The 24,492-nt window shown below is 42.5% G+C and overlaps 1 protein-coding gene across 1 annotated transcript in view; it reads left to right on the top strand.

Annotated features, from left to right (window-relative positions):
- Nucleotides 1-11,650: 11,650 nt before the first annotated feature.
- The window catches only part of CLSPN (claspin), a 30,231-nt gene continuing 17,389 nt past the window's right edge, over nt 11,651-24,492 (top strand). Inside the window, exons 1-8 of the mRNA XM_035698765.2 lie at nt 11,651-11,809; nt 15,060-15,168; nt 15,684-16,132; nt 16,748-16,912; nt 18,412-18,489; nt 18,820-18,892; nt 19,552-19,660; nt 19,844-20,421. Of these exons, the coding sequence (XP_035554658.1) occupies nt 11,786-11,809; nt 15,060-15,168; nt 15,684-16,132; nt 16,748-16,912; nt 18,412-18,489; nt 18,820-18,892; nt 19,552-19,660; nt 19,844-20,421 (1,585 nt within the window). The 5' untranslated portion in view covers nt 11,651-11,785. The remainder of the gene's footprint in view (nt 11,810-15,059; nt 15,169-15,683; nt 16,133-16,747; nt 16,913-18,411; nt 18,490-18,819; nt 18,893-19,551; nt 19,661-19,843; nt 20,422-24,492) is intronic.

The raw sequence follows: 24,492 nt of genomic DNA on the forward strand, positions 1-24,492 counted from the left end.
CTTTGATAATGTTGGTCCAAACTGTTTGGTATTTGATGGTGGCAAGAATCCATTTGTTATGTGACCTTAGGCAAGTCATCTTCTGTTGCATATCGACCCAAGCCAATTTGCTCGCTTATTAATTATATTCTGTTAATAAACTGTTAATTATTGAGTGGGGGTTTCTTGAAGAGGTTGTTATTGCAAAGATGAGGGACAGATATCAGTAGCCTTCACCAGTAAGAGACGCTCACATGTTCCTTCCTCAAACCTTACCACCAAGTGGTGTGTTACAATGCAAGCAAGTCTCATACTGAAATCCACCACATGCTCAAATATTTATTAATAAGCAGGCAAAAACAGTTATACAACTTGTTAGCTCATTAAAGTCCTAGCTCCTGATCTTTTTAGACACTTTGCCAAGCACTTGGCATGAAAGGTTTACTTTGGGTAAATAAAATATTCTAGTAGCAGGATTTATCTGACCTGCTAGTCCGAATCAGGTAACACAATCCTCCACCAAATGGGAAGAAAAGAACTGATTAGGTCCTAGCCCATAAAATCTCTCTAGAGGAATCTGGTTGCTGGGCACACTGGATTCTTGTATCTTGGTTAGCCAATAATATCTTGGTTAGGCAAGAGTGGGAAATGCTTGTACAACACTTCTACCCAAATCCCGTATCTTGGCACCATTCATTTCACCCATGAAGAGCAAGATCTATCATCTACCCGTATTTAACAGCTTTCTAGTGCTGATTGGAGATGGGGGTAGAGTTCTTATAACTGCTGCTGGAATATAGACTCATCACTAGCATTTCTCGGATACTAACTAAACATTCCTAAAGTATATTTCTTATTAGGGTACTTCAGTGTTAACTACCAGCTTCCAAGGTTTACACCAAAACTAGTTAATACACATATATATCAGGGGCAGCTGGGTGGCTCAGGGGTTGAGCGTCTGCCTTTGGCTCAGGGCGTGACCCTGGGGTCCTGGGATCAAGTCCCATGTCGGGCTCCCTGCATGGAGCCTGCTTCTCCCTCTGCCTGTGTCTCTGCTTCTCTCTCTGTGTCTCTCATGAATAAATAAGTAAAATCTTAAAAAAAATACACATGTATATCAAACTTTCTCGTCTGACATATTTTAACACCTATTAGCATATGTCATGTTCTATATTCTGTAATATAGTATGGTATTTAACATAAGTCAACTACAACGTAACACCTCCTCTAGGGCTCAGTTTACTTACATGAGGAGAGAGGATGAACTGACTTCTAATGTTTCTTCCATGAATCTATTAAGTGGAATTTAATGCAGTTGTAAGGATCTGGGTTAGGATCATGAAAAGACTACTGATAGTTGGTAGAGGATCATCAGCATGAAAGCCTCTTTTCTAGAACATTCTCAGATTTTCTTTAAAGGATTTATTTTTCTGGGGTGTCTGGGTGGCTCAGTCAGTCAAGCACCTGACTTGACTTCAACTCAATTCATGATCTCAGGATCGTGAGATCAAGCTCCGTGTTGACAATGCCCTGCGTGGAGCCTGCTTAAGATTCCCTCTCTCCCTCTCCCTCGGCCCCTCTCTCCCCTCACCCCCCCTTTTTCTCAAAAAAACAAACCCAAAAACAGAGGATTTATTTTTTCTAAAATAGCAGCTCTCCTCCTTATCCCCCCCCAACAGCACCTGTCATGCTCTAACTTCTTCTTTTTAATAAACTTTTAAAAACTGAGATATAACTGACATTTAACATTATATTTGTTTCAGGGGTAGAGTGTTATGATTCAATATTTGTATACAGTTGACCCTTGAACAACATGAGTTTGAACAGTGTGGGTCCACCTATACGTGCATTTTTTACACTAGAGTACTGTAAATGTATTATCTTTAATGATTTTCTTGGTAACATTTTCTTTTCTTTAGCTTTATTGGAAGAATACAGTATATACAGGCTCCAGCTCCACGCTCAGTGCAGAGCCTGCTCGAGAGTCTCTCCCTCTGCCCTTCTCCCTGCTTGATCTCTCTTTCTCCCTCAAATAGATACATTAATTAAATCTCGAAGAATACAGTATATAATCCATACAACATATGTGTTAATGTACTGTTTATGTAATTGCTGAGGCTTTTGGTCAATAGTACTATTTGTAGTTAAGTTTGGGGGGAGTCAAAAGTCATACATGGATTTTCGACTGCATGGGGAGGTCAGTGCCCTTAATCCCCCGCATGGTTAGGGAGCAACCATATATTTTGAAATGATCACCACAGTCTGTCACTATGCATAGTTACTTTTTTTTTTCTTGTGGTGAGAACTTTTAAGATCTACTCTCTTAGCAGCTCTCAATTATGCAATACAGGATTAGCAAATACCCTCACTGTGATGCACTCGCAATGATGCACATTATATCCCTAAGTTTATTTTATAACTGGAAGTTTGTACTTTTTGACTTTCTTCTCCTATTTTACACACTCTCCACTCTCCCATCCCCGCCTCAGACAAACACCAATATATTCCCTGTATCTATGAGATCTGTGAATTTGTTTTTTAGATCCACATAAAACTGAGATAATATGGTATTTGCTTTTCTCTGTATGACTTTTTTCACCTGGGATATTGCCCTGTAGATCCACCTGTGTTGCAAATGGCAACATTTCATTCTTTTTTTTTTATGGCCAAATAATTCCCTGTGTGTGTGTGTGTGTGTATCACATTTTTAAAATCCATCCATCAGTGAATACTTAGTTTCCATGTCTTGGCTATTCTAAATAATGCTGCCATGAACTTGGGGGTGCATATATCTTTTCAAGTCAGTGCTTTCATTCTCTTCAGATAAATACCCAGAAGTAGAATTGCTAGTTCTATTATGGTAGTTCTATTTTTAATTTTTTGAGGAAGTGGCTGCACCAACAGTGCACAGTTTCCTTTTTCTCCACATCCTCACAAGCACTTGTTATTTCTTATCTTTCTGACGAAAGCCATTTTAATAGGTGTGATGTTTTATCTCATTGTGGTTTTGATTTGCATTTCCCTGATGATGAGTGATGTTGAGCACCTTTTCGTGTACCTGTTGGCCATCTATATGTCTTCTCTGGAAGAATGTCAATTCAGATTCTCTGCTCATTTTTGAAAATCTTTAATTTATTTTAAAAGTAATCTCTATACTTCATGTGGGGCTCAAACTCACAGCCCAGAGATCAAAAGTTGCATGCTCCAATGACTAAGCCAGCCAGGGGCACCTCTTTCTTTTCTTTTCTTTTCTTTTCTTTTCTTTTCTTTTCTTTTCTTTTCTTTTCTTTTATTTTATTTTATTTTATTTTATTTTATTTTATTTATTTTTTAAAAGATTTTACTTATTTATTCACGAGAGACACACAAAGAAAGGTAGAAACCTCTTTCATTTTTAAAAAAAGATTTAATTAATTAATTAATTGAGCATAAGCAGGGGAAGGGGCAGAGGGAAAGAGAGAGAGAGAGAGAATCTCAAGCAGAGTCCTCACTGAGAGCAGAGCCTGTCGCAGAGCTCGGTCCCACCACTCTGAAACCATGACCTGGGCCAAAATCAAGAGTTGGACACTCAACCAACTGAGCCACCCAGGTGCCCCTCTGCTCATTTCTTAATCGGATTTTTTGTTTTGCCTTTATATTGAGTTGTATGAAATATTTATATATTTTGGATACTAGCCACTTATAGATATATGATTTGTAAATATTTTCTCCCAGTCAGTAGAATGCCTTTTCATTTTGTTGATGGTTTCCTTTACTATGCAGAAGGTTTTTAGCTTGATGTAGTCCCTCTTCTTTATTTTTTCCTTTGTTGCCTTTGGTTTTGGTGTCTGATCCAAAAAATCTTCAAGAACAGTGTCAAGGAGTTTACCACCTGTATTTTCTTTTAGGAGTTTGGGGTTTTTTTTTTAAAGACTATTTATTCATGAAAGACTCAGAGAGAGAGGCAGAGACACAGGCAGAGGGAGAAGCAGGCTCCCTGTAAGGAGCCCGATTCAAGACCCAGTCCTAGGACCCCAGGATCACGACCTGGTCCGAAGGCAGATGCTCAACCACTGAGCCACCCAGGTGCCCAGATACCTTAAGTTTCTTAAATGGTAGCCACAGGGTTCTAAGATTATGGAAATAAAAGCTGCAAAGTTCTTTAAAGCTTAGCCTCAGAAGCTATATATACCGTGTTACTGTCACTGTATTTTGTTCATCACTGTAGGTAACAAGGACAGCCCAGATTTAAGAGACCAAGAATTAGGTGGGAGGAAAAAAAAAAAAAAGGAATTAGGTGGGAGGGATAGCAAAATCACACTGGGGAAGGGAGAGGACACAAAGAGATGTGATTATTCTAGCAATCCATCCCAATGCTCAGTAAAGGTTTGTGGAATGAATCAACGACTGTCTAAAGTTCCATGCTTCATATTCGGGGTCTCCTGTGATGGCACTTCCCGGGGCACAGATTTCCTATCTTTCCTGCAGCACTCATCACAGTCTGCTCTGTGTGCTTTATCCTCAAAGGAAATTACCTTGTCTCATTCTGTCCATATATTTCCTGCAGATATTCAGACTCCAAAAAGACACTCTGTAGATCCTTCTTGAGTTGAATTTATTTATTTGTTTATTTATTTATGTAGATTTTATTCACTTATTTATGAGAGACACAGAGGGAGAGAGAGGCAGAGACACAGGCAGAGGGAGAAGCAAGCTCCAAGCAGGGACTCCACCTGGGTCTCCAGGACTTCACCCGGGCCAAAGGGAGGCGCCAAACTGCTGAGTCACCCAGCGATCCCCTTGAGTTGAATTTAATTCAACAATCTCATCCTATTCCCTACCTTCCATTCCTTTTTTTTTTTTTTTAAGATTTTATTTATTTATTCATGAGAGACACAGAGAGAGAGAGAGAGGCTGAGACACAGGTAGAGGGAGAAGCAGTCTCCCCCACAGGATACCCGATATGGGACTTGATCCCCTGACGGGGATCAGGCCCTGAGCAGAAGCCAGACGCTCAACCCCTGAACCACCCAGGTGTCCCCCTACCTTCCATTCCATCATCATGAAGTCACTGGTGGAACAATTCCCTGGAAATCTTACCATCATTTCTATCTCAGCACCCTTACCCATTCCATCTTCCCTGTCGAAAATATTCTCCTTCAGGGCACCTGGCTGGCTTAGTAAAGCATGAGAGTCTTGCTCTCAGGGTTGTAAGTTTGATCCCCATGTTGGGTGTACAGATTATCTAAAAATAAAATATTTTTAAAAATAAAATAAAATAATTTTCCTCTATGCTCATTTTGGGGTTTCTCACTGACATTTAGCCACTAATAAAACCATTCCTTTGGGCCTATAGTGGGAACGATGTTGTTTGTCTGTCCAGTACCACCTCCTGTCTTAGGAAGTGTTTCTTCCCCAACTATATTGTGCTTGAAGGAGTTACTACATTCCTATAAGTTACTACATTCCTAGGTGTAGTCAAATTATCTGACATGTCTGCAGTTGGCATTTGCCTACCCGTAAGCAGGTGCTCAAGTTTAAAGAAAGCAGGAGTGGAGCAGATCCTCTCTGTCCTTCTGTCATGGAATCCCCTTCCCTGGACATACATATATGGGCAGAGTCTCCCTAGGCTGGTTGAGGAATATGTGATTGAGATATAATTGACCAAGTGCTGAGGATACTGATGTCTCAATAAACGCTTCATACCACCAAGTCATTAAGTGTCTATAGGGCTTTAGGGAAGGGTTGGGGCATGAAAACATTTGGTTTTTACAAAAATGGAGGCCAAAAGCCTGAGGAAAAAGGATAATAAGGCAGAGCAGAGGAATTTTTCTTACACATTCCCCCCAGAAAGGAAAGAAAATTAAAGAGAAAATATATGAGCAGGAAACAAAAAGCTGCTGAGCTGAGGTTCTGGGTAGTGCATGGAGAGCAATTTGAAAATGGAGCAGAGAGATGGACCTGTGCCTGGGGAGCACTTCTTCAGTCACCAGGAAAGCTAAGAGAGAGAGCTCCAATTGGGACGATGTGTGGACAGAGGGGGAAACCTTTTGCTCTACATATTAACCAAGCTTTGGGGTCAAGGTAAAGTGAGCCTCTATTTGGAATTAGTTATGTATATTTTTACTTTTGATGAATGGCCCCGTAATTGGTCACCCACCTATCTGAAAACCTGGGAGTCATGTGGAGCATATTGATTCTACTGTCCCTCGCCCCTCAAAGTGAATCATCCAACAAGCCCTCCTCCTAATTGCCTCTTCTTTCCCAATCCATCTCCTCTCCGTTGTTACTATCATTGACCTACTTCAGGCCTCTATAATCTCCCACCTAGACAACTGGTCTCCCTGCCTCTAATCCCCTTCCAATCCAGCCTTCATACCCTGCCAGAATAATCTTTCTCAAACATATATCTAACCACATTGCTCTCCTTCTTTGCAACCCTCACCCCCACCCCCAGATGCCCAGTTTATATTGTCTAAAAACTGAATTGGGAGCATAGCATTCCAGATTTTTTTGTTCCCTGTTTAACTCTCAGCCTTCATCCTGGCCATTCCCCCGCCCCCTTAGCACATACCCTGGGCTCTAGTCATACTGACCTACTTTCAGTTCCCCAAACACAACATGCTTTATCAAGCCCCTACGCATACCTGAAATGCCTTCTCCTCCCTATGCCAGCCTAGAGAACCCCAATCCATCTTTGAAACTCAGTCCAGTAGTCAACTCCCCCTGGTTTACCCCTGCGAAGTCAGGGGCCTTTCTCTGGGCCCCACAGCTACTCATACACACTACTTAAAAAAAAAAAAAGATTTTTATTGATTTATGAGAGACACACAGAGAAAGGCAGAGAGATAGATGGAGAAGCAGGTTCCTCACCGGGAGCCCAATGTGGGTGGGACTCGATCCCAGGCTCCAGGATCACATCCTGGGCTGTAGACAGATGCTCAACCGCTGTGTCACCCAGGCATCCCTCTCTCACGCACTTCTACAACTACACATGTGTGTTTATTTGCCTGCCTCCAACCAACAATGGGAAGTTCTCTGAGAACAAGACTGTATTTTATTTATTTTTATATTATCTGTGTTTAGGATAGACTCAAAATAGATGCTCAAGGTCTGTTCAAGGAGCAGATGAATATTTGCTAGACACTTGAGCTTGCCAAAAGTTGCATTCAAGGAGCCACTGCATGCAAAATAGCTGATGGTGTGTATGCTGTCATGCCTTGGGAAAATGCCCTGATAGGTTTTTTTGTTGTTGTTGTTGTTTTTTAGGCCACAGTATTTTAATCATTCATTCAACAATTATTTAGTAAGCACCCATCATGTGTCAGGTCCTGTGCCCTTTCTCAGGGTCAGGGGGGTACTTAAATTAAGCCAGAAAAACAGCCCTGGCCTTACAGCACAGCCCTCCCCAGGAGAAGGTTAAACTGTATGGAATTTCAGGATGAAATTATTTTTGAAAGCAGATTCTGGGAGATGTAATTATTTCACTGCACCAAAAAAAAATTTAAACAACTCTTTGAATAATTTCAAAATGAAAAAAAAGTTTTTTTTTTTAATAGAGTGGCTGCAGGCAATAGATGGAATGACACGATGAAGGCCTGCCACTTGGTGGCAGTGCTTCTCCAGGAATAAAGATTCAGCCGCCCAGGACTTAAGAAAAGCAAGCCATTTCTCACACTCCAGAGGAATAGTAGTACTAAAACTTTAACATGGGAGGCTTTCTCAATTTGTAGAAAACGTGAAAATAAAATACATTTATTTAATTAACTTTCTCTCTCCAAACTTTCATATGCCTTTGGAGTCTGCTTTTGTCTTCCAGTGAGCAAATAAATACAACTTTGGAATGTTAAATCCTGTGGCATTTTTTCATAGACATGTAATCTCAGAATTCCTTTTTTTTTAAATATTGATTTTGTGTGACATAAGGATAGATTTTAGTGGCAAAAACGTTTCCTAATTCCTATGACCAGATTAGGCGTGGTCAGTACTGCAAAATATTTCCTGTACCGAGTGTCCAGGTGATCTGCCAATTAAGCCCACTTGAGAATCCATCTTATCTGATTGGACTGGAGCCAGTGTTTTCTACTTATAAATAATAAAAACAAGGCTCTGAGAAACTAAACGACTTGTCTAAGTTTACAAAACCCTTTATTGGACAGGTTCAGGCTAATCTCCGCGAAGTGAACACTGCAGAGATTTCTCTTACTGCCATCAGCTTCATAAACGGAGTTTGCTGGATGACTCACCTTGAGAGTCAAGAGACAGAGAGGAGTCAATGTGACTCCCAGGTTTCTAAATTGGTGAGTGATGGATTATGGTGCCAAAGATCAAAATTGAGAATAAAGATCACTAAGTCCAAATACAGACTCGCTTTAGATTAGCGCAAGTTAATATACAGGATAAAAAATTTCCCCTTCCCAATTCAGCATTCTGCTCATTATCCAAATCAGAGCTCTCTTTCTTTGTTTTTCTGGTGACTGAATAGGTGTTCTTCAAAGCGAAAAATGCTAATTACTTCTGAAAATGCTAATATCAAGAGTCTTGTCTCACTTCCAAAGGGTGTTCAAGAATAATATAGTTATCGAGACCAAATTAGTTCAAGAAATATTGATTTTGGGGATCCCTGGGTGGCTCAGTGGTTTAGCGCCTGCCTTTGGCCCAGGGCGTGATCCTGGAGTCCCGGGATTGAGTCCCACGTCGGGCTCCCGGCATGGAGCCTGCTTCTCCTTCCTCCTGTGTCTGCCTCTCTTTCTCTCTCTGTCATAAATAAATAAATAAATAAATAAATAAATAAATAAATCTTAAAAAAAAAAAAAAGAAATATTGATTTCCCTATCATGAACCAGGTATGTTCTAAGCCCTTGGTTCTCAAAGTGTGGTCTCCATACCAGCTGTATAAGCATCATCTGGAAACTTGTTGGAAATGGAAATTCTCGGGCGTTGGGGGCACCTGAGTGGCTCAGTCGGTTGAGAACCTGCCTTGGGTTCAGGTCATGATCCTGGGGTGCTGGGATCCAGCCCTGCATAGGGGAAATCCCTGCTCACCAGGGAGCCTGCTTCTCCCTCTGCTCCTTCCCGGCAGCTTGTGCTCTCTTGCTCTCTCTCTCAAATGAATACATTTTTATTTTTTTATTTTTTTTTAATTTTTATTTATTTATGATAGTCACAGAGAGAGAGAGAGAGAGAGAGAGGCAGAGACACAGGCAGAGGGAGAAGCAGGCTCCATGCACCGGGAACCCGACGTGGGATTCGATCCCGGGTCTTCAGGATCGCACCCTGGGCCAAAGGCAGGCGCCAAACCGCGGCGCCACCCAGGGATCCCTTTTATTTATTTATTTATTTATTTATTTATTTATTTATTTATTTATTTATGATATGAATACATTTTTTAAAAAATCTTTTAAAAAAAGAAAATTCGGGCAGCCCCGGTGTCTTAGCGGTTTAGCGCCGCCTTCAGCCCAGGGCACCATCCTGGAGACCTGGGATCGAGTCCCACGTCGGGCTCCCTGCATGGAGCCTGCTTCTCCCTCTACCTGTGTCTCTGCCTCTCTCTCCCTCTCTCTGTCTCTTATGAATAAATAAATAAAATATTAAAAAAAAAAGAAAATTCTTGAGCCTCACATCAGACATACTAAATCAGAAACTCTGGGAGTGAGTGGGGTTCAGTAACCTTGTTACCAGCTCTTCAGATCATTCTTATCATGCTCCAACTATTCTAGATAGTGAGGATATGGTGGTAAAGGAAAGTACTTGACCTCCTGTAGCAACAATATACAAATAGATAAAAATAAAATTTCAGGCAGACTTGTTATTGGGGAAAACAGAGCAGGGGATGGAGAGATAGTGGAGAGTGGGGCTCAGGCAAGGCCTCTCTGAAGAGTATGAGCTCTGGAGTCAGATTGAGCAGGGTGTGAATATTGGCTCCATCAGTTACTAGCCTTTTAAAGGTTTATGTCCCGCTAAAGTAGAGACAGTAGTATTACCTTACAAATTTATTCTGAAGACTAAATAAGATGTTTGCAAAATTCTTGCAACTGTTTCTGTCGCAGGGTAAGCCTCCGATAAATGTTAGCCCTGTAGATATGAAGGAGAAGCGCTATAAATGTATATTTGGAAATCATCAGTGTAGAACTAGCAAAGTGGGTGAAAATGTGGCTAGATGGATGGGAGAGAAGAGGATGTACAGCGGGGTCTTGATGTGGGGAGAAAAAGTGGGTTGAGAAGTGGTGGGGAGGTAAAGAAATAAAGATGAGGAAAGAGAATTTTTATCTGAATCCAGCTAAAGCTGGAAACTTGGATAGAGGAAGCCAGGGGTTAAGGTAACTATCCTGGTTTGCCTGGGACTGAGATTCTCGGGAGATGGACTCTCAATGCTAAAACTGGGAAAGTGGGATGCCTGGGTGACTCAGTGGTTGAGCGTCTACCTTTGGCTCAGGGCGTGATCCTGGAGTCCCAGGACCGAGTCCCACGTCGGGCTCCCTGCATGGAGCCTGCTTCTCCCTTTGCCTGTGTCTCTGCCTCTCTCTGTGTGTTTCTCATGAATAAATAAATAAAATCTTAAAAAAAATAAACTGGAAAAGTCGTGGGAAAATTCAGATGAGTTGGTCACCTATCAATGGATAAGATCATGAGAGTGAAGTAGGGAAGGATGGTAACTACTGCGGCCTTCCCTTCTTGGTGCCCTCTGACTTCCTGCTTACAGTCATCTTGTAAAGTCCCTTCCAGGAACTTGACTCAACCGGAAGCCAGAGGGCAAGGGGGCTTGGGTAGTACAGCCGGGAGTGGTCAGCCTGCCCTGGGCAGAGCAGGATAAGGAATGAGAATAGACCTGGAGGGGCAAAAAGACAGTAACCAGCATAGTCACAAGGAATTAGAATCGTCTGGGATTAGTCTGACTCCGGACCTTTTATTCTTCATTCCTGCCTTGTCTGAGGAGTTGAGGAGTGGATGGGTAGGTATTTTCCTACATCCTCAAATTAACTTTAAATAAAATTATAGGGGATCCCTGTGTGGCTCAGCGGTTTAGCACCTGCCTTTGGCCCAGGGCATGATCCTAGAGACCCGGGATTGAGTCCCACATCGGGCTCCCTGCATGGATCCTGCTTCTCCCTCTGCCTGGGTCTCTGCCTCTCTCTCTCTCTCTGTGTCTTTCATGAATAAATAAATAAATAAATAAATAAATAAATAAATAAATAAATAAATAAAATCTTTTAAAAAATAATAAAAAATAAATAAAATTGTAAAGGCCATCCAAGGATATTCTTTGGTATCTGAGAAGCCCATAGAACTTTCGTCAATGCTCAGGGGCGTGAATGCTCCGTGTACAAGGAGCAGGTGGGACGCAGCTGCTCCTGGGATGGAGGTCCCGGAGAAAACCCCCGCAGGTGTCTTCTAGAAGTGGCCCAGGGATCTTCCCGCTTGAAGGGCTTACTCCTCAACATGCGCTGCAGCAAGGGCCAAAGGTCAAAGCCACCGCTCCCCAGGTAGGGCCTTGCAAGGCCAGAGGGCCCGACCGTCCCGCAGACGGGGCACCAGCCGCCCTGAGCTCGCAGGGACTGGAGCAGCCGGGACCCGCCAAGCCGACCCGGGTTCTATTTGCGAGTCTGGCCGGCGCCGCTTCCTGATTGGTAGGACAGCGCGGGGGCGTGGCCTCGCGCAGAAAGCCGCCTCCGGATTGGTGCAGGTCGTTGGGGCGGGGCCTCCGCGCTGGCTGGGCGCGAAAGCTCAAACAGCGTTGCGGGACTGGAGACCGCGGGAGCCGCTGCGCCCGCGCTACGGGAACGCGAGACCTGCCCCGTCACAGCGAAGCGCGGGAGAGGCCGGAGTCATGCCCGGCGAAGTGGTTTCTGAGGTGAGTTAGTGCACAGGCCGCCGTCCGCGGCTGCCGAGGCCCGGCGCCCAGGGGCGGGGATGGGAAAGGGTCGAGCGGCCCGAGCGGGGCGCGGAGGCGGAGAGGACTACAGCTCCCGGCGTGCCCGGCGGCGGCGGCGCGCGCTCAGGCTGCTGGGAGGCTCCCACGGCCCCGCGGGCTCGCGGCTCTCCGCTCCCGCCGGGCGCCGGGCTGGCCGCGTCGCTCCTGACTCCTGCGGCGCGCGCAGCCGGCCTCCCCGCAGCTCCTCCGGCCGCCCGGCCGCCCCTGCGGCGGGTTTCCTGCCGCGGGGGCTCTTCCTCGTCTGGCTCCCCTCCCCCAACAGAGGACGGCGCAGGCGCAGAAGCACCTGGGCTGCTGGGCAGGGGGGCGGTTCCCCGGAAATGGGAGGCGGGGCCTCCGGGAGGCGGGGTCTGCGCGGGGGCTCTGAGGTCGTGTGGCCGGGACCAGGGGAGGCACCAGCCTTGGGGGCACCTTTAAGAGGGCTACCCAAAACTCCGTAATCGAGATAGTGTTTTAATCCAGTATTTTGAATTTTTAGATACAGCAAGCAAGCCAGCCAGCCCCTGCCTGCGCTTGCGCTTCTGCACCTCTGCACCTCCCCCTAAATCCTGGCCCTGGTTTCAATAAAAATTTTATTAGCAAAAAAAAAAAAAATTGTTAGCAAAAGTGGTTGGCTGACCTCGTGAGCCATAGCTTTGCCAGTTCCATTTATTTTTAGAAAAAAGTGTTGTAAAATAAATAAATAAAAACAAAAAAAATATTGCACTAAGGTATTAATCTTGATGACCGAGGTTTTGAGACTGGACTTTGTCCTCACCCTGTTCCTGGCGGTGGCTGTTGCTGATATTGGTACAAACTGCCCGGAATTCGGTGATGAGGAGCATCACTATGTGCTGAGTCATGTGGTTCCCCAAACTCAGTTTCTGCACCCACAAAGAATCTTAACTGTTTAGGTTGTTGGGAGAACCATCAGAACATGCGTGATGATCCTCTGGGGCTCCTCAGTGCCTGTTACCCTGGTTGTTATTCAAATAACTGTACCAAACATTTAAATCAATTTAATAGTTGTTTTGAGAAATCATTAAGGTGGGAAGTGCCTGACTACAGTACAGATGTTAATATTTACACACATGCACACCCTCCCTCCCCTTAATTGGATTCAGAGCCCTAAGAAAGCCAAGGATGGGGATCCCTGGGTGGTGCAGCAGTTTGGCGCCTGCCTTTGGCCCAGGGCACAATCCTGGAGACCCGGGATCGAATTCCACATCGGGCTCCCGGTGCATGGAGCCTGCTTCTCCCTCTGCCTGTGTCTCTGCGCCTCTCTCTCTCTCTGTGACTATCATAAATAAATAAAAAATTTTAAAACATTAAAAAAAAAAAAAAAAGAAAGCCAAGGATGGGTAGCCCTGGTGGCTCATGGGTTTAGCGCCTGCCTTCAGCCTAGGGCGAGACCCTGGAGACCTGGGATCAAGTCCCACGTCAGGCTCCCTGCATGGAGCCTGCTTCTCTCTCTGCCAGTATCTCTGCCTCTCTCTCTCTCTCTCTCTCTCTCTCTGTCTCTCACGAATAAATAAATAAAATCTTAAAAAAAAAAAAAGAAAAGAAAAGAAAGCCAAGGATGTAGGAGATCTGGCCTCTAGGGTCAGCCTGGTTGCTAACTAGTCAAGTCACCTAACACCATCCTGCTCATGTTTTTTATTTGTGACTTTTAAAATGGTTTTATTTGGGAAATTTGAAACCTACATGAACACAGCAAAGTTGGTAAAAAGAACCTATCACCTAACTTCAAGTTATCAAATCATGCCAGTCTTGTTTCATTTATAGTCTCACCCACTTTCCCCCCTCACTGGATTATTTGGAAGCATATTTCAGACCTCATTTCATCCACAAATATTTCATTATTAATCTCTACGATAAAGGACTTCCCGAAACAGATAACCACAAATATTATTACTACACCTAAAAAATTCACAATTGTTGTTTAATACTAAATATCTAGTTAGTGTTCAGATTTCTTTGAGTCACATATACATATACTTTCAGTTTATTTGAATCAGGATCCAAAGTCTGCATATTGCAATTGTTGATGTGTGTGTATCTTAACTCCATATAGATCTCCCCATTTGTCTTTTTTTCTTGCAGTTTACTGTTAAGGAAATCCACAGTTTGTACTACAGAGCTTTTCACATCTGGATTGCATCTCTGTGATGTTATTTAACATGTCATTTGGATATACTGAGAAACATTCCCAAAAAAAATGTGTAATAAATGCTTAATTCTTTTGGTTTATGTACCTTAAAGCATTGATTCTGTAGCACTCTTCAAAGATGAACAATGAATTTTTTTGTCCAATGATTCCTTTTTTTTTAAGATTTTATTTATTTATTTTAAAGATTTATTTATTTATTTATTCATTCATTCATTTATTCATGAGAGACACAGAGAGAGAGAGGCAGAGACACAGGCAGAGGGAGAAGCAGGCTCCGTGCAGGGAGCCCGACGTGGGCCTTGATCCCGGGACTCCAGGATCATGCCCTGGGCTGAAGGTAGGCGCCAAACCGTTGAGCCACCCAGGGATCCCCTTATTTTATTTTTTAAAAGATTTTATTTATTTATTCATAGAGACACAGAGATACAGGCAGAGGGAGAAGCAGGCTCCATGCAGGGAGCCCAACGTGGGACTCGATCCTGGGTCTCCGGGGTCACGCCCTGGGCTGAAGGTGGCTCTAAACCACTGAGCCACCCGGGCTGCCCCTAAGGTTTTATTTTTAAGTAATCTCTACACTCATCCTGGGATTGAACCCACAATTCCAAGATCGAGAGTCATATGTTCCACTGAACCAAACCAGCCAGACACCCCTTGTGCAGTAATTCTTAATGTCATCACTTCTTTGAACCATTGTTTTTTGTTTTTTTTTTTTTTTAATTTTTTTATTTATTTATGATAGTCACAGAGAGAGAGAGAGAGAGGCAGAGACACAGGCAGAGGGAGAAGCAGGCTCCATGCACCGGGAGCCCGACGTGGGATTCGATCCCGGGTCTCCAGGATCGTGCCCTGGGCCAAAGGCAGGCGCCAAACCGCTGCGCCATCCAGGGATCCCTCTTTGAACCATTGTATTGGTGTTTTCCTTACTTGAGTCTTATGGTCCTATGATGATTTGTGAATCATTAGATATTTAGAGCTTTTTGTCATCAGCTGGTTAATGCAAAGTGTGTTCTCATTTTCTAGGTTCACCTAGAAATCAGTGATCCAAAGCTCATTTCACAGGAAGGAGCCAATAGTCCTTCAGACAGTGGACAAGGCAGCTGTGAAACAATTGTGCCCTTGAGTGATGGAGGTTTGTAATAGTGATTTTATTTTTAAGAATAGAATGTAGGAGCTTGGGTTGTAAGTGGACTGGATTAATTTCATTATCCTTTTGTTTCGTTAAATTATTCTTAACCGTATTATTTGTCTTATTATATAAACAAAATAATAGTGCTTGTAGCCTTTTGACATTAGCTATTTCTATTATGTTATTAAATGTATAAAATGTCTAGAAGCTACCACATTGCCTTGTTGCATGCATTCATCCTTTAATAAAAGGATTTTTAACATCTGCCAGAAGAATTAGAACAACTTTACACTTTGTAAATATATATAATTACATTTCTCAGTAAGAGACATTTTTCCAGGGAAAATGTTTTTCAAAACCTATTTTTAGATTTGCTTTGCTACAATCAGTTCTTAGTGGTAGCTACATAATTTCACGAGGTGACATAGCACTTGAATAATTGGATATTTTTGAAGACCAGTGGGACTAGGAGGAGGGCCGAATGACAGTAGACCTCTAAAAAAAATTGTTTCCTCCAGATTCAGATGAAGAGATATTCACGAGTAAGAAATTGAAAAGCAAGAAGGTGCTACAAGACAGTGATTCTGAGAGAGAGGACACAAATGCCTCCCCAGAGCAAACTCCCTATGACAGTGTTGAGGAGGAAAATAAAGAGAACTTATATGCCGGAAAAAATGGAAAAGTCAGAAGGATTTACAAAACTCTGGCAGACAGTGCTGAAAGTGACATCGAGGAGTCTTTGTATCAGGAAAACCTTGAAACCCAGGTGATGCCTTGCTTAGAGCGGAGTCTCCAATCTGAAAACTCTGTGGACTTCACAGTCGACAGAAAGATTTCCAAAAAACCCAAACGTGATAAAGAAGGAATTGGAGGAAAAGCAAAAGTAAAATCAAAGAGAAGACTTGAGAAAGAGGAAAAAAAGATGGAAAAAATCAGGCGGCTAAAAAAGAAGGAAACGAAAAGTGAGGTATGTTTAAAAGAACAAATTTGTTCTTTCTAAGGTGGATGAACTTAACATCTTAGAGCAAGTTGCTTTTAGTTCTTGAGGTTTCTGCACGCAGAATATAGCTTCGAGTTGATTGTTTTGCGTTGCAAGTATTGAGATAATGGAATTTAAAACTTGCTGGTCTCATTCTCCATTTTAGATAAATAGGGGACACTTCCAAATAAAGTAGATTTCTGATTTTCTTTGCAAGCGTATGGAATAACTGCTGCTTCTGATTTGATGAAAATTAACTTTCAGAGGAGAATTTTTTAGGCATCCATACGTCAAGTCTGGTTTGCTGACTAGAGAAACCATCTTCAAGTTTTATAAAGTAGTTGCTTAATAAGTATTTAATTGATTTTGCAAAAAATATATATACTGTTTATTAAGTTGGTTTTGGGCAGTAAAATCACAGCATGGACCTCAAAGGATGACTGTGGGTAGGGGCCCAGGAGACTGTTCTAAAATGCCATATATTTGTCTGTTGATGTACTATGTATGGGCTTTTCATTGTCCTGATCCAAATTAGCTTATTATATTGTGGAATATTGGAGTTTGAGTGATTGGATTTAGCTTTTTTCTTTATGTGTTATCCAGGAAGATGATGTGAAACAGCCATTTAATGATAGTGGCTGTCTTCTCGTGGATAAAGACCTTTTTGAAACTGGGTTGGAGGAGGAGGAAACTAACTCTGCATTGGAAGACGAAGAGTCTTTGGAATCGATAAGGGCAGCTGTGAAAAACAAAGTAAAAAAGCACAAGGCAAGTAAAAGATGATTGCGTAAGAGCTAACCCACTGCTTCTAACCTTTGCTTTATTTTCTGATTTACTGTTGGAAGTTTTTTTTTTTTTTAACTGAAGAAAAACATGTGGCAATTGATTTAAGTTTTCTGGCTGTTAATTTTGGAATCAGGCAGTACAAGTGATAGATGTGCTAACTTGTGTGGAAGCTAGTATTTTGAGTACCCTCATAGGATGTCAGGGGGAAAAAAGTGAGCCTTTATATTGTATAAGAAACAGGTATGAATGGGGCAGAGATACAAGTTTTATTTTCCTGTGGCCTCTAAGAAATGAACCTAAAGTGTTTCTGGTGGGGCGTCTGGGTGGTTCAGTCGGTTAACTGCCTGCCTTTGGCTTAGGTCATCTCAGAGTCCTGGGATCCAGTCCCGCATGGTCCTCCCTGCTCAGTGGGGAGTCTGCTTCTCCCTTTCCCTCTGCCTCTCCCCTTGCTTGTGCACACATGTTCTCTCTCGTGTGCTCAAATAAATAAAATCTTAAAAAAAAAAAAAAGTGTTTCTGGGAAGGTATCAGTAGTGAAACATCATTGTCCTGAGTGTTTGGAAGTGCAATTATTCTTGCTAAGATTATCTTTAGCTCCTTGGGAGTTATTGGGAAAGATAATAAAGGCGTGTAAGAAATGAGAGCTCAAGCTCCATTTGAGGCAGCAAAGTTTTTTCTAAGCTTTTTTTTTTTCTAAGCTTTATAGAGATGCTATACGTTTATTTTTTTAAACATTTTTAAATATGGGGATCCCTGGGTGGTGCAGCGGTTTGGCGCCTGCCTTTGGCCCAGGGCGCTATCCCGGAGACCTGGTATCGAGTCCCACATCGGGCTCCCGGCATGGAGCCTGCTTCTCCCTCTGCTTGTGTCTCTGCCTCTCTCTCTCTGTGTCTATCGTAAATAAATAAATAAATAAATAAATAATAAGTAATAATAAGTAAATAAATAAATAAATTTATTTAAATATGTCTCGAGAGAAGCAGAGACACAGGCAGAGGGAGAAGCAGGCTCCCTGTGGAGAGCCTGATGTGGGACTTGATCCCAGGACCTCAGGATCACAACCTGAGCTAATGGCAGATGCTCAACCACTGAGCCATCTAGGTAACCCGGGATGCTATATGTTTAAAACTTTATATTTAATAATTATTGACTTGTTATTAATGTAGCATGATGTGATGTTGGGATACAAAAGCAATCTTTTGAGTAGGCAATTTCCTCTTATTTCAGCTTAATTCTTTTTTAATAATGTTTTTAAAGATTTATTTCCTTGAGAGAGCGAGCGAGTAGGGGGAGGGACAGAGAGAGAATGCCAAGCAGACTCCCTGCTCAACACAGAGCCCCACAAAGGCTGAATCCCATAACCCACGAGATCATGACCTGAGCTAAAATCATGACTTGGTCGCTTAACCGACTGAGCCACCCAGGCGCCCCTTAGGTTTAATTTTTGTCCATATTTTTCAGCTTGTAATCTTCTCTTTTAGGAAAAGGAACTGTCTTTGGAGAGTGGAGTCTATCCATTTGAAGAAGAGACTGAGTTATCCAAAGGCACCATAAGGAAGGTAAGATAGAGCTCTGTACAATTGTCATGTTGATTTTCTTTCTCCAGGAGATGGTGAATTTCTGAGGGATAAATATTTTATCAAATCTGTCACAGTTTCCTGGTGCCCAAGATATTGCTTTGTACATGGTAGGGACACAAATATGGACTGTGTTGAATTAATTCTATGTGATCTACAAATAAATGATATCTTTGAGTTTATATTGTACTGAATCTATTAGTGCTTGCTTTTGCCTCTCCATCCTTTTTCTTGGAAAGAGCAAACTCTTGAAGGATGAATAGCTTTCTGAATAATAGCATTAATGTAGTCTCATTTTTTGTTTTCTTTAAGGAAAGGAAGGCAGCCCGATTAAGTAAGGAAGCATTAAAAAAACTGCATAGTGAGACTCAACGCCTTATTCGAGGTAACGTAAGCCAGTACAGTAACTTTGAGGCAAATCACAATATTTCTTTGTAGGCTCAACTTGGCCGTGGCAAAATATTTTTTTAAAGATTTTGTTAGAGCGCGAGTGCACAAATGGTGGAGTTGGGGTGGAGGGAGAAGCAGACTCTCCACTGAGCAGGGAGCCCAACACGGGGCTTGATCCCAGGACCCTGAGATCATGACCTGAGCCCAAGGTAGATGCTTAACCAAGTGAGCCACCCACAATCAGTTTGATTTCACAACCAGATTTAAAAGCCACTGGTCTTCAGGGAGTTCTTTTGTACTTAGATCCTGTCTTTATTAGGGCAGCCCTGGTGGCTCAGCGGTTTGGCGCCTGCCTTTGGCCCAGGGCGTGATCCTGGAGATCCAGGATCGAGTCCCATGTCGGGCTCCCTGCATGGAGCCTGCTTCTCCCTCTGCCTGTGTCTCTGCCTCTCTCTTTCTCTCTCTCTCTCTCTCTGTCTCTCATGAATAAATAAATAAAATCTTAAAAAAAAAAAATCCTGTCTTTATTAAAGCCAGGATTGTTTTCTATTTCTGGTGATGGCTTTCACTGTACTGTTTAGTTAACTGGATATGAAGTGACATTTCAGAATATACAGTAAATGTATTTGCTGCTTCTTTTGTTTGATTTTATAGAGTCTGCGCTTAATCTTCCATATCATATGCCTGAGAATAAAACCATTCATGATTTCTTCAAACGTAAACCCCGACCCACTTGCCAGGGGAATGCCATGGCACTACTGAAGTAAGAACTCTCTTTCCTTGTGATTATAATTTTTGCAAATACTCAGTTTTGTAACAAACATCTGGTGTAAAAAGTTCAGATTCCTCACTCATCAAACTGATTTAGCTGAATATCATTATATACTGAGATGAGAGTTTCCCACTTAGGATAATTTTCAACGTCAGCTCATTTTCCCTTCTCTAGGTCATCTAAGTATCAGTCAAGCCATCACAAAGAATCCATAGACACCGCAAATACAAGCGAGAAGAATAACGACCACCAAAGCAAAGATTCTGAGCAGACAAGAGGTGCGGGATATGAAATGGACATTAATGCACTCCCTGCAGCTTCAAATGAAGCCCAGATCACTACTGGATCAGAGGAGTCTTGCAGTAAGGATGTGATGGGAAGTGAAGAGCAAGAAATTCAGGAGAAACAGAAGCAGAGTGATGACAGACCTTCACCTGAGGACAGCTACGTGGCTCAGCAGGAATCCAGCTCCCTCGGGAATGAGGACAATGAAGAGTATCAGGCCGGAGGGCTTGTGGCACCTGAACCTCATTCTCTGGAGAGAGAAGAAGGCCTGAAGAAAACAGAAGAAGCAGATGACAAGGTGGAAGAGCCCAGGCAGCAAACTAAATCCATAATTATGCAACCCGAAAAAGTGAGGAGGTTCACACTGGATAGGCTTAAGCAACTGGGAGTAGATGTTTCCATTAAACCTCGGCTGGGTGCTGATGAAGATTCCTTTGTGATACTTGAAGAACCTGAAACCAACAGAGGTAATCCTTTGAATTGTGGGGGAGCCTCCAGAGTAATTTATTCTGGTAGCTGTCTAGTATTTGCTCCTGTGGAGGTTAGGGAACCCAGGAGGAAATGATAACCACACGTGATCTTATGCTGTAGTTGTACCAGATATTGGTAAAATTCTATTTAGATGAATCTGGCCTGTCATCAGAATGTTCTCAACCTTGTTTAAAACAGGAAGCTTGTTGATAGGTTAGTACACAAAAGAGATGCATTGGCTGTTTGTTATGGCATGACATTCAAAAAAGCATTATTCATCGTTTTCACCATTAAAGGGAGACCTTTTAGTTTGGTAAATTGTTTGTAAAAAGCTTATTTTTCCCCTACTATTTAACAAATATTAAATTATCCATAACATGCAAGGTGTTGTAGGGCAGCATACCAAAAGAAATCTGACATTTATTGTACATGTAAGCTACTTATGCTCTCGTACGGAAGATAAGTATGCAAGTAACAGTAATACCAGAGAGAAGGTGGAAAGTGACATCTATAATGAACGTGTGTCACTGATAATTGGAAAAATTAAATGAACAAAAGGGAAAAGTAGTCTTTGCCAAAAGAAACATTTAGAATAAAGTGCTGGGGCAGTTTAGAGGAAGGATTAGTTTCTTCCAATAGGTGGGTAGAAGAAGGCTTGAAGAGTAGGTGGGTGTAATTACTTGTTCACTGCCTTTCCTTTTATACTTTGAATAGGGATCTTCTAGCTTGTTCCCTACTCTATCACCAGTGCTTCCACAGTGGATGACATATTATAGGCGTTTATATTGGATGAGTGAATGAATGAATGCTCCTTCAAGACAGAGTTTAAATATTACCATATTAGGTAGACTTCCTGATTAGTAGGCGGAATTGGGTGTTCCCTCCTCTGCATTGAGGCCATTTGGCGTGATAAGAGCTTAGACTCTGTAGCAAGACCAAGGTTTGAATCTAGACTGTGCTACTCATTGTTTAACCTTGAGTGTGCCATTTGACCTCTCTGAGGCACCTTAAGGAAAAAAGAAAGAAAGAAAGAAAAAAGAAAATCCAGTTCACAGGACTATAGTGAAGATTTGTTGAAATAAGGCATAGAAATGCATAAAGAAGCACTCAAATAGTGGCTCCTATTTCTATTATTAGTGAAATTATTTACATCGTAACCATAACAGCTTATGGTTGGCAGGTGCTCTGTCATCAACAGTATCTGGTGTGTAAATTATGCCCAGAGATTCTATTGATTGAATGAGTGGGCTTTTTGGAAGTGGAGAGAAGGACACTCTTGAAAGGGACAAGAAGAGCTCTGCATGGTGCATATTGGGAGGATGTGTGAGTCAGTTTAACCAGAGCAGGACATGGAGTGAAAGGTTTGTGTAACAGAACTAACGTAGATGGGTTCCCTGGGTGGCGCAGCGGTTTGGCGCCTGCCTTTGGCCCAGGGCGCAATCCTGGAGACCCGGGATCGAATCCCACGTCGGGCTCCCGGTGCATGGAGCCTGCTTCTCCCTCTGCCTGTGTCTCTGCCTCTCTCTCTCTCTGTGTGACTATCATAAATAAATTAAAAAAAAAAAAAAAAAAAACTAACGTAGCTCCATTAGCAGAGAAGCAGGGAAATAAGCTGTTGCCTGAAACACGGAGGGAAAGTTTTGTGGTGTGGGAGTTATCTAAACAGCTCCAGAGTAAGAGAGGGGGAAGCAACATTTTTTGAGTACTTAACAATACTAGACACTGTGAGATTTTTTTTTTTATTTGGGACTTGAAGCTCTCTAAACAGTTCTGGACTGAGACAGGAAAGGGAAGAAACCTTTTTCATGAGTACCTACTACATTAGACACTGATAGATTCTCTATTATTGTTATTAATTCTCGTAGCCCCAGGTATTATTTTGCAGTGAAGAGATGGAGACTTGGAGAGGCTGGGTAATTTTTCCAACATTACTTGGCTTATATAGGGAACTAGCACAGTGCCTGGCACATAGTAGGCATTTATTTTTGGGTCGGAATATGTTTTCCTTCAGAAATAGTATTTGACATCAAAGTTGGATTTCCATACCAGCCAGTCCCATATTTATGAAGTTAGGATCAACTTTTATTTATCTGTGCAATAAACCTTTATTTAGCATGGTGTCGGATGCTTTGTATACAAGACATAGTCCCTGCTCTCAAGGAAGTTAAAGCCTGGTAGTAGTGACAGACAGGCAAACAGGGCATTCATTACACGACTGGATAGTGAATGCGTCTATTCTCTGAGCCTGGAGGAAGGGTACCTCACTTGGAATGTCTCTTGGGGAGTCAGGAACATTTCCGAAAGGAACTGATACCAGAGCTGAGTCCTGAAAGCCTAGTAGAGATACCAAGGCAGAGAAGTGAGGGAGGGCATTCTTGGCGGAGGGAAGAGACCCACAAAAGATCCAACAATGACCAGAGAAAATACAGGGTGTTGTGGTGAGCTGGAGTGAAGATTGCAAAGGCATTGAGGATGGGTAACTGGAGGCCAGATCATACAGGGCTTTGAGGCCATGGTAGGAGCTTGGACTTTTGCCTTTTGTTAGTAGAGGGCCACTGAAAAACTTTTAGCAAAGGAAATGACCCAATCAGATACTCATTTTGGGGAGGTCAATCTGGTGGCAAGTATGGTGGACACATTGAAAGGAGTTAAGAATAAAAGTAGTAGGAACAGCTTAGTTTCCTTAACCTCGCATAGAGTAGGGTTTCCATGAGAAAACGCATGTAGATCTAAACATCGGGGTACTAGAAATGTGTAACTCCTGCTGCCTGCAATAGTGTAGAGGATCATCTCTGCCCTTAATTCCTCTGTTTTTCTGGACTAAGAACAATGGGGATGAGCATAGTTTTAGATTCATGCTGCTGGTGGAAACCTAAGCTGGAGCAGAGACCCTTCAGTTAGGACATGAAAGGATCCTGGAAAAAGACTGGTGGACAGAGAGAAACCTGAGCAGGATTTCTAGGGCAAGGAGGAAGATGGTTGAGTCATGTAGTAAAGGGCAAGGAAAGCAGGTGTCCTGATATGTTGGAGAGGAAGAGCTCTAAGGACCCTGGCTTTCTCTAGAAGAATGAAGGCAACTCCTCTGCCTCATTATTACTTTAGGTCCCAAGCAAATCTTGCTCCACATCCATTTGTTTTAATCTGTTGGTGCCAATAATGACCTGCCTATTTCTGTTGGCTTTCCACTTTCATCCCGCCATTGCTTCCAGCCTCACTGAACCACCATGCGGGTGCAAACTCACATCTTCTCTCCTTACACTTTTGTTTGTTAGGTAAACATATCATCCTTTGGAGCTGGATTTTTGCTACTTGATTATACTAGGAACTCAGAATGAACAGGTTTCCTTCCATTTCTTCTGTTCCCTTTTAAGGAAGGAAGAACCACATCTAGCTGGTAACTGTAAAACCACTAAAATACAATTCGAGTGCATTTTAGAAAAAGAACCAAACGTGGAGTGTTCTGGACATCTTATATAGAAGAGAAAGCTTGTGAAAATATCCAGCATCCCTTGACCCCAAAGGAATCTTTTCTCTTTGTAACTGTCAGCTCTCTTAAAACAGCCCACAGTGATATGATGTCTCCCACAGAGGCAGCAGGTGATGGTGCCAGATAGCAGCTAGCTGAGGGAGAAAGGAGAAAGAAATTCTGAGCTATTACAGCAATGGGGAAGTGAGGAGAGGCACTATTGCCATTGGACCACTGAACCTACTGCTCCCAGTATATATAGTCCCCTCTGTAAGATAAGTGTGGTATAGAGGCCACCTGTAAATAGAATTTCCTTTCTGATTATATTGATTGTACAAGTTTAACAGTCTCACCAACAGACTTTTCTAGTCCTGTTGCTAGGTTACATCATTGGATGAATTGTCATTTTTTTCCTTTTTTTTTATATGATATATATTCTTTTTTTTTTTAAGATTTTATTTATTTATTCATAGAGATGCAGAGAGAGAGAGAGAGAGAGAGAGAGAGAGAGGCAGAGACACTGGTAGAGGGAGAAGCAGTCTCCATGCAGAGAGCCTGACATGGGACTCGATCCCGGGACTCCAGGATCATGCCCTGGGCT

This window comes from Canis lupus, chromosome 15, assembly GCF_003254725.2.
Source record: "Canis lupus dingo isolate Sandy chromosome 15, ASM325472v2, whole genome shotgun sequence".
NCBI classification, from domain to species: Eukaryota; Metazoa; Chordata; class Mammalia; order Carnivora; family Canidae; genus Canis; species Canis lupus.